At 57.9% G+C, this 9,596-nt stretch overlaps 1 protein-coding gene across 1 annotated transcript in view; it reads left to right on the top strand.

Moving 5' to 3' along the window:
• The window catches only part of PEX19 (peroxisomal biogenesis factor 19), a 30,760-nt gene extending 24,744 nt beyond the window's left edge, over nucleotides 1-6,016 (top strand). The window contains exons 5-9 of the mRNA XM_025194600.1: nucleotides 1,570-1,655; nucleotides 2,000-2,161; nucleotides 2,240-2,416; nucleotides 2,694-2,738; nucleotides 4,758-6,016. Of these exons, the coding sequence (XP_025050385.1) occupies nucleotides 1,570-1,655; nucleotides 2,000-2,161; nucleotides 2,240-2,416; nucleotides 2,694-2,738; nucleotides 4,758-4,841 (554 nt within the window). The 3' untranslated portion in view covers nucleotides 4,842-6,016. The remainder of the gene's footprint in view (nucleotides 1-1,569; nucleotides 1,656-1,999; nucleotides 2,162-2,239; nucleotides 2,417-2,693; nucleotides 2,739-4,757) is intronic.
• Nucleotides 6,017-9,596: the final 3,580 nt, after the last annotated feature.

Consider the following 9,596-nt stretch of genomic DNA (forward strand, 5'->3'; position numbering starts at 1 on the left):
GCAGGAACCATAGTTCAAGACTGAAGGGGAAAAATCCCAAAGTGGACCCAGTTTTTATGACCTGTTGCTTGGTTAAAATATTAAAGCAGTTAATAAGGTATAAAAATATAGAAGCGCTCCTAATAGGTGCTACTCTAGTTAGTAGTTATCTGCCTATTCTTACTCCCTATATAAGTGTTGCCTTGTCTAAGATTACCGTCGTCTGTCATCAAACCACTGAAGTACCTGAAGTGGCTTTACAACCTTTACCCTACTTTTTTCAGTCCATATTTCCTAAGCTTTCTAAAATGGCTCCCACCTTGTGACACTTTCTTTGTTTAAACTACAGCCAGGCAAATACAATCAACTCGATTCTATCCTATCATTAAATAGCCTAAGGCCTACTGTAGTCTATGCAGGGAGTGCATGAAGCACTCACTGTGGTTCTGAAAGTGCTCATGGATCTGCAAAGTTTCTGCAGCTGCCTTCAGGCCTCAGGGGTTTGGAGGGATGGTGGAGAGGTGAGAATTGTGGCTGTGAGGAACAACATGCCCCCATCAGGCTGATCCCAAATACAAGTTGTCGATGTGCTAGGGAGCAGGGAGCTAAGTGCAGCAGCAAAGCTTAGGATGTGGTGGGGAGGGTACTGACTCCCTTGACTTGCATTTACACCTTGTGGCTGTGAAGATCTTGTCTAGCACAGAACAGAGCTCCCTTGAGATGCAGAGTGCTGTGGGGCTTCACACGTGCAGTGATTGCTGATTTGGTCTCTTCCCCCTGGAAAGCTCCATTTAACCCCCTTCCATTTATCTGATTGGAGGCAATGGTAGGAGCTGCCAGCTTTTCACTACAGGCCTCTGAACTCTGCAGGGAGCACACAGGTCTAGGTTTGAGCTCTGTAGCACCCTTTAGCTAGCCAGGGCGGCTGAGCTGTCTCAGCGTTCTCCATTTGGAGACACTGCAACTACAGTACCATTGTGGGTGTGTGAGGCCTAGCAAGGGATGGAAACCTGTGGGGTACGTGGTCCTGCCTTGCCCCACCTTGGTGTACCCTATGGACTGTGCCCTGCTCTGTGAAAGCTCTTTGCAAATCTTTTGGCTCTGGGCAACCTCTTGCTTTGGACACGATGGGGAAAACACCAGGCTGTTCCTTGCCCTCCTGGCAGGTTGGGGTGGGCTCTCCCAGTGCTGCTTAGGCTGGGTAAAAAGACCAGATGCCGGGTGCCTTGTAGATGTGGCGTGGAGTTCTGTCTCCATTCCTGGTTATCAGCAGACTTCTGATGTCATGTGAGGTCATCAAGGTGCCATGGCCCCTGGATAGGACATCAAACCAGGACTGGAAAGTGCTGGGCCCCCAGGGTCTGTCCCTCCTAGGTCAGTCTGTCTGCTGCTTTGCAGCATGTGGAGATGAGAGCAGCGGGAAAGCTAAGCACAGTGGATACCAAGGCAGCCAGTGTTTGCATCCCCCAGCTCCAGCTCTAGCCCATTTGGAAACCTTCCCCTCCAATGTGGAAGAGCTGAGAGTACTGAGCTCCCAAGAACCTGGTTATTTGATAGCTACCTAACCAAGCCTCTTCCTGCTGTCCCCAGGAAGTGATGCTGCATCCCAGCAAGAGTTCACCTCCTGTCTGAAAGAGACGCTCAGTGGCTTAGCCAAGAACGCCAATGACCTCCAGGTGAGGGTTCAGCGGGGGCTTGTTCCGAGGGTCCTGGGATCAGGGTGATGATGGGTGGCCATGGGCTGGCCTCTCCCAAAGGAGAGCAGTCTAGAAACATGCCGGGCACATGCAGGAGTGATGTTTCCTGCTCCTTAAATAGCAGGCCTGTTGTTCACTGGGAGCCAAACCACATGACTCATGTCATGCTCTATGTGGGAGTGAGTGGCAGCTCAGCAGGGGGTGTTCTCACCTCGGTGCCACTGGAGCTCCCTGCACGCTTGCCTGTGGGTTAGCAACTGGCAAATGCTGTGCCATGCCTGCAGGGCCGCATAGGTCTCACTCCGGGCCCTGCTTCCCCGCAGAACCCCAGTGTATCCGAAGAGGAGCTGGCAAAAGCCATGGAAAGCCTGGGCATGGAGGAGGGCGAGAGCGAGGGGAACATCCTGCCCATCATGCAGAGCATCATGCAGAACCTACTCTCCAAGGACGTGCTCTACCCCTCCCTCAAAGAAATCACAGAGAAAGTAAGTGGTGGGTGCTGGTGGCGGCGCAGCCCCTGTCCCCACCCCAGTCTCCACATCTCTGCCTCCTTTGCCCTCTAGTACCCCGAGTGGCTGCACAGCCACCGTGACTCCCTGCCTGAAGAGCAGTATGAGAAGTACCAGGAGCAGCACAGCATCATGGGGAAAATCTGCCAGCAGTTTGAGGCCGAGCAGCCGACGGACAGTGATGCCGAGCAGAAGGCTCGCTTTGAGATGGTCTTGGACCTCATGCAGCAGGTGAGAAGTTGGGCCTCGCCCTAGAAAGCAGCATCCAGGGAGATGTAGCCCCTGTCTCGGCATTTTTGGCTCTTGAATCCCTGTCCTCTGGGGGCTGGGCCTGGCTACAACCTGGTGGCAGAGCCACAAGTAGTGATCATCTCAGGCCATGTCTGACTGCATTGGGATCTAGGTGCCTAATGAGAGGCTGTGCGCGCCCCCTCCTCCTCCCCCCAGCACGTATGCCCTAGATGCTGCTCAGAGCTGCACTCTCTGATACTGCCGGTCTCTCTTCCAGCTGCAGGACTTGGGGCATCCTCCGAAGGAGCTGGCGGGGGAGTCGGTGAGTGTGCTGGGGCATTTTGTAGGGGTCTTGGTGCTGGGCTCCCACCCCCTGGGCAGCCAAGAGGGAGTCAGGCTGGCTGGACCATGGACTCGCCATTCTCCTCTCCACATCCTGGGGTCTAGGAGCAGCCATGCAGCCTCACACTTCCTGGCTGTGGGGCGCTTGGAGGCTGGGGAGGTAGCACTGCTCTGCCTGTGGGCTGCCCCTCCTGGTAGGTCCCAGATGGGTCATCTCCTGCTGTGGTCCAGCCAACCTGTTCCTGGTGGCAGTGGGGAGGGAGGGCAGACAGCACTGGCAAGAAACCAGGTCAGCAGACTGAAAAAGGAGAGCTCTTCCTGAGCAAACCCAGAGGTGCTGCCTCCCTCTAGCCCATCATGACGAGAAGAGTCATTGCACTGGGGAGCACTGACACAGTCCCATCCCCACCAGATAGGGTCAAGCGGGCACAGGAATATCCCATACTGGCGCTTCCAGGTAACCATCAAGAAATCGCCCCTGAGCCAGAACTTGCTCACAGGCCAGGCCAGGATCCTGAGATGGCCCCCCAGCCCACCCACATTCTTGCCTGCCCTCTGGCTGCAAGGGCACCTGCTCTGGGGGGTTCTCTGCTCACCACTTCACTGCTGGGATCTGGCACAGGGAGAATCCCGGTCCCTGCACAGCCCCAGGCCGAGCGAGGTAGGCTGTAGAGCCAGCAGGGCTCTCTTCTCCAGCTATGAGGTTCCAGGCCCTGCATTAGGGTGGGTGCTGATGTCTTCCTGCCAAGGCTTGTTTTGCTTTTTCCTCCATTGTCAGCGTGAAATGTGGGGAGGAGAGTGCGCTCTGAGGAACGCAGCCTGCAGGGCTTGGCGCTGGGCAGATAGCTGTGGCATTTGGGAGCCTGGGACTGCAAAAGAGAGCTGCCCACCTTGAGACTGGCATCAGCCCAGGCTGGTCTTAACCCTTTCCTTGCCACACCCTCTCCTGAATCAGGGCTTGGAACTGAGCTGCTTTTGCAGACCTTTGCCCTCTGCTGCTGGCTGGCTTAGTGCTGTAGCTCTTGTCTCAGGAGTGCAGGACTCAGGCCTGTCTTCTGCCTGGCCCTTCCCCTGGAGTCCTGCACACAGCTGGGCTGGGGGAACTCCCACATGCTCTGAGACTGCAGACAGCCCTTGGCAGCTCTGCCCCTGCCCTACCCTGCCCATGCAGGGATGGTGCCTCCTTTGCGAGCATGTCACTGCCCTCTGCTGACTGCTAGCAGAATTGCCCTTTTTGGTCCTGAGTGCTCCACAGTCTGGTTCATCTTGGGCAATGGGATTTCTAGGGGAGAAGGCTGCCCCCTCCCCCTTCCTCTCCCCCTCCATGACCTGGTTGGGTGTGTTCGAGAGGATGGGATGGTTCTGAAATACCTGGGCCACAACCTCATCCCTCCTTCCCCTTGTCAGGCTCTTGTCAGTGACCTGGCTCGACCCCAGTCTCAGGTAGTGCTGTGGGGTCCGCTTGGGAGAAGATTTGGGAGCAGGACTTGCTGTTAGGGCCTGATTTTCACCCCTGCTCCCTAGAAAGTGCCCTGGTGCCAGGCGTCTGGCTGCGTGGCCTGTCACCAACAGGAGGAAATGGCAAGCTAGTTGTGGCTGGACAGAGTCAGGATCAGTGAGAGCCAGCTTGCAGGATGGGATGCACCTTACTCCTCCCTGTGGCAGGTCACAGCAGAGATCAGCCTGGGAGCTCTCCCAGTACGCTCCTGGCTCAGGATTGGCGCATTGTTCCATGAACCTCGGGGGCTGTCCAGGGAGTTTCCAGGAGCAGGCTGGGTGGGGAGGGCCTCTTGCCTGGAGCCCTGCAGCTTCTTGTGCTCCAGGGAGACCTTCTCTCTGATGGAGGAAGCAGCCAGAGCCTTGGGAGGTGAGCTGGGACTCCTGAGTTTTCTCATCTTGCCCGAGTTGGCCTTGAGAGGCCCCAGTCCTGTTGTGAAGTCTGGACACATTGTGGCCAGGCCTCGCTGTTCCGCCTCCTGATCCTGCTCTTTCTCCGCAGCCCCCAGGCCTGAACTTCGACCTTGAGGGGCTGAACCTGCCGGACGCAGCCAGCGCTGGAGGCGAACAGTGTCGGATCATGTGACCCCACTCCCCCGCAGTCATGGCGAGGGGGGACAGGTGCTAGCAGGGGCACAGGCCCTGCCCTGGCTGCGGTGTCTAGAGCTCATTAATCTATAATCACAGCCCCGCTAGGGGGACCTAATCAGAGGCCTCCAGAGAGGCCAGGACTAACGGACTGGTGCCTGGCAGGGTTGTCTGGAGCACTGCCCTGGCCTGGGCCCTCTGCCCTGGAGGTGCCCCAGACTGGTGCTCTCACTCTTCCTACTTAACCCCATGGGTGCTGGGGTCTTGTGGAGCAACTGCTGTAGGGAGCATCTTAGGAAGCACAGGGCTGCATTTGATTGATTGTGCTGTGAAATCCGTTCCCGGCTGGAAGGAACAACCATCTCCCTTGGCCCAGGCACTTCTCATTTAAGCCTCTTCCTGCTGCACAGACCCCCAGATGGGCAGGGCTGGGGGAACTTTGCTATCTGTCTGCTACAACCGAGCCATCGGGCTCAGGCTCCCATCCTGCCCTGCCTGCCAACAGGCTCTGGTGGTCAGCCATGCAGGGGCACATCCCCTCGAGGACAGGGAGGGAATGGGTTAATCAACTCCCTTGAAAGGGGGAAAGGAGTTGCAGCTTGCTGCAGTCTGTGCCAGCCCCTTCACTTGGCCTGCATCAGCAGCAGCCAGGACCTCCATCTCCATTTGAAGCAGCTGGGTTTATTCTTTAGTCCACCAGCTGCTGCCTTTGCTAAAGCAATGCCAGTCCCAGCCCCCAGGAGCAGCCGGTGTAAGACCTGCCTGACCCCTCAGACCTCCTGTACCTGACACCAGCAGTCACTGCCCTGGGAGACCCCTGCTCATGGTGGTTTGTGCAGCGCCTCCTTGACCAGGACCTCTGAATCTGGGCACAGGGGGAGGTCTCCCAGGAGTGAGGCTCTGTCTTGCCTGCCCATGACCTTGCTGACTTTGGTTTCAATTGCTGGCCGTTATGTACAGGGAGGATGTTGTTCCTCCTAGCATGCAGCCCCCTCTGGAGAGGCACAGAGGCTGCGTCAGGATTGCCCCTGGGGCAGGAATGTTCCCGGGGCTGCTGCTGGCCAGTGTCCAGGTGTCAGCTCTGGTGGGACTTCCCCGCCCCTGCTGGCAGGACCTGGCTGTACGTGATGGGTTACCTGAATGACCCAAATAAAGGTGGTGGCAATCTCCCTGGCTCTGTTCCTGTCTCCCTCTATGGGCTCAGGGAGGGGACCCTGATGGGGGAGAACTGTCCTCTGGGCACTGACAGCCACGCAGCTCCACTCCCCCCTCCGGGTTCATCCTCATTCAGGGCAGTACCATGGGCTCTGGCCACTGGGCTCTGCTTCCCCTTGTGGGGACACCTCCAGCTGTATGGTAACAGGAAAGTGGCACGCAGCGGGGGGTTGCGGCTGCCCCGGCTGCTCTTGATAGGGAGAATCTCTCAAAGCTCCTCCCAGGTTGCTTGCCCCATTTGGCTGGCACTGCCCAGGCTGCTGGAGATGGTGGGCTGTGATAGCCCTCATGGATCTACACCACGAGAGGCTAAGGATGCTCCTTTTCTATGCACAGTGGGGTGTAATCTTTGACCACCACAGGTCCTGAGTCCAGACTCCAGGGCAGGAGTTTCCAGGTAGTGGCCATTCACAGTCCCTTGTGGCATCCCAGGCATCAGCCCTATGCAGCTACTGCACAGCCTGAGACATGCCTGGACTGTAGTCCATGGCTCCCCCAGGTGCAGACCACACTCAGCTGGTGAGGTCTGGCAGTGCCAGCAGCCCTAGCTAGGCTCTCCTGCTCAAGGGGTGGCTGTGTTCTCCCTCCCATCAAGCTGGGCCTGGAGGGGACCAGGCTGTGCTGTTACCACTGGGCTCTAGTGGGAAATCTGCATTGTGCTTGGGGCTCCTACACTGGGCAGTGCTGGGGAGTCCTGGCTGGCCCAGCCCTCCTTGGAGATCCCAAGTCCCCCTCTGCTGCTAATGTGAATGGGGGCTGGAGTTGCTTTGGCCCTTCACCTCTCTCCCCTGAGGACACAGTAATATCCTATTTCCCTGGGCAGTGCATAGGGCTGAGCCAACCAGCAACCATATTGCTGGATCCCTGTGCAAAACAGGGGCAGCCGCTGGAGGGGTGCCATGCACATGTCCGCTTAGTCTGGCTGGGTCTTTTGTGGCGCCTAGTGGCACTGGGTGGCCCTGAGCCCCAGGCTTAAATTTCCAGAAGTGCCTCATTCTTTTCTGCTGGGCCCTGCCAGGCTGCGGCACTGCCTGGAGCACATCCTGCGACCTGCCCTGGTGTGAGATGCAAAGCACGGGGCTTTCGCAACTGCCTCCCCCTGCAAAGCCCACCCCTGACTGCCCTGCAGGTGGTGACAGTCTCCTCCCTTGCCCCTGCCCCTCCACAGCAAGTTGCTGAGCTACATACTGCTGCCTGCCCCAGGGTTGACTGTTCTCATCAAACAGTCCTTTATTCAGTGCGATTTCTGGTCTGTAATTAGAGATGGGAACTGGCCTCTTGCCTCTTTAGCGTGCTCCTGGGAGCATGAAGGGAATAGCAAGGGACCATGGCTCCCACCCATGCCAGCCAGCAGCACTGTGTAGGAGCCAGGGCTTGGTGGCTGGCGCTGCCTGCAGATGAGCAACCGGAGGAGATGGTGCTACAGGAGTAAGCACCACTGTGCTGCTTGGATCCTCTCCAAGAGCTGGGCCCCCTGCTTTCAGCACTGCCCACTCTCTTCTGGGTCCTTTGCTTTATCCCTGGTGTGAGCAGCAAACCAAAGCCAAGTGTCCAAGCACATATCCCTGTCCCGGTCCTGGCTCCAGCTATGACGTGGCTCAGATTCACTGGTCTCGCTAGCTTTACACCTTTGGAAGCAGCTCTCTGTTACCCACTAAACAACACAAGGGGCAAAAGTCCTGACTGCAAAGCCAGCCCTGCACTGGACTAACGCCCATCTGTAGTGTTGGCTGTGAAGGCCTTCACTGGGTGCCTGAGTCTCTCTCATGCCTCAAAGCCAAGTAGTTCCTCGGCAGCAGTGAGTCCACCGAAGCCAGGGGAACCAGGCTGGTGGCAGATCCAGCGCAGCAGAGGAGCCAATATGCTGAGCTGGCCTTGCCATTCAATACAGCCCAGCCCAGGCTGATCACAGCTCTTTCAGGAGGTGCAAGTTGGCAGCAACTACCTCGTGTGCTGTCGGGAGCAGGGGCTGGTTGATTGCTGACCAATATCCCAGGCTCTCTCCCGACCCTGCTCAACTGCTTTCAGGGCATGAGGACTGTTCTCCCCTGCATGCTGGCAGCCCACTCCTAGAGCACGTGGGAGCTCAGCCCCTCACTGAAGGGCCAGAGATTATACAATCCTAGGGAAGTGGGGCTGGAAGGGACCTCCAGAGATCATCTAGGCCATCCCTCTCATCATCCCTCTCCAAACCCTCCCAGACAAATCCATCATCTAACCTCTTAGTAAAACTACCATCAGCCCTGACACAACACCAGGCGTAGACCCTAGATCAGTGGTGGGCAAAATGTGGCCCGGGGGGCTGGATGCAGCCCATCAGGCCATTCTATCTGGCCCATGGGGCCCCTAAAAAATGTAGAAAATTAATATTTATCTGCCCTGGGCTGCCTGTCATGTGGCCCTCAGTGGCTTGCCAAAACTCAGCAAGCGGCCCTCTGCCCAAAATAATTGCCCGCCCCTGCCCTAGATGTTTGAAGCCAGGTCTACGAGTCCCAGTTCTCAGGCCGGGGCTGGGAAGGAGACCTCGGGCAGCGACTGCAGGGACGGATCCCTTGGGCACGGCCTTCCCAGGGTCGTAGCTGCAGCTGGGTCCTCTCTGGCACAGCACATCTGAGAGTACAGCTGCAGGAGCAGGGGATGCTGGAGCAAAACGAGGGACTGGATCCAACCCAAAGGCAAAGGGAAGTGTTTGTGGATATGCCTGGCTCTCGCCTCCTGTTTTCCATCAGCGGATCCGCGTGTTACGGAGGTCGGGACTCACAGGTGGGGAAACCGAGGTTGGGGGGTGGGGGGAGGTGACTTGGCAAAGGTCTTACAGGGGAGGGCAAGAATCCAGGTCTAAACCTGAAACGCTGGAGGCTGCCCGCGAGAGAGGAGCAGCGTGGAAAACCCTAGTCCGACCCACTTCTCTTCCTTTCAGCGTCCGCTGTGCGATGCAGGCCTTTTTGCTCTGCCAAGGGGAGGCCAAAGCCCACCGAGGAAACTGTAACTCCTCCTTAAGGAGAGAGGCCACGAAGGACACGACAACTGATTTCTGGGGACAAAAACACAGGGAAGGGAGCAAGGTGACGGGTTTGTAACGAGGAGCCGGACGGGGACCCAGCGGACGCTGCCCCTGTACAGGGCACAGGAAAACGGCCCCAGAGCCTGGTCGGACAGACCGGGGGGCCTGCGTGACATCGGGGACTAGGCCAGACGGACCGGGGCGCTGAGCTCTTCAATGGCTGTTTTCACGTCTCTCGAGGATCCCGGCCCCGGGGCTTCCCAGGGGGACGCGAGACGAAGCTGGTCCCCGTTCCCAGCTGCCACCCTCCTAGCGGGTGAACTCTTTTTCCACTTCCGTGGCGGGAACGCTCCCTTTATGGCGCAACAGCTGCGACCCGCGATCGCTGTCACGTCTGGCAGATATCAGGCTCAGGTTCAGCAAGGAGCGCAGCGCGCACGCGCGAGGCAACTGTCGCGAAGCCGCGGCTGCCGTAAAGCGCCCCTCCCAGTGGCTGGGGGGCGAGGGCGGGGGGGGGCCAGAAAGCCCGGGGGG

The sequence above is a fragment of the Alligator sinensis genome, unplaced genomic scaffold (genome assembly GCF_000455745.1).
Source record: "Alligator sinensis unplaced genomic scaffold, ASM45574v1 scaffold1161_1, whole genome shotgun sequence".
Classification (NCBI taxonomy): domain Eukaryota; kingdom Metazoa; phylum Chordata; order Crocodylia; family Alligatoridae; genus Alligator; species Alligator sinensis.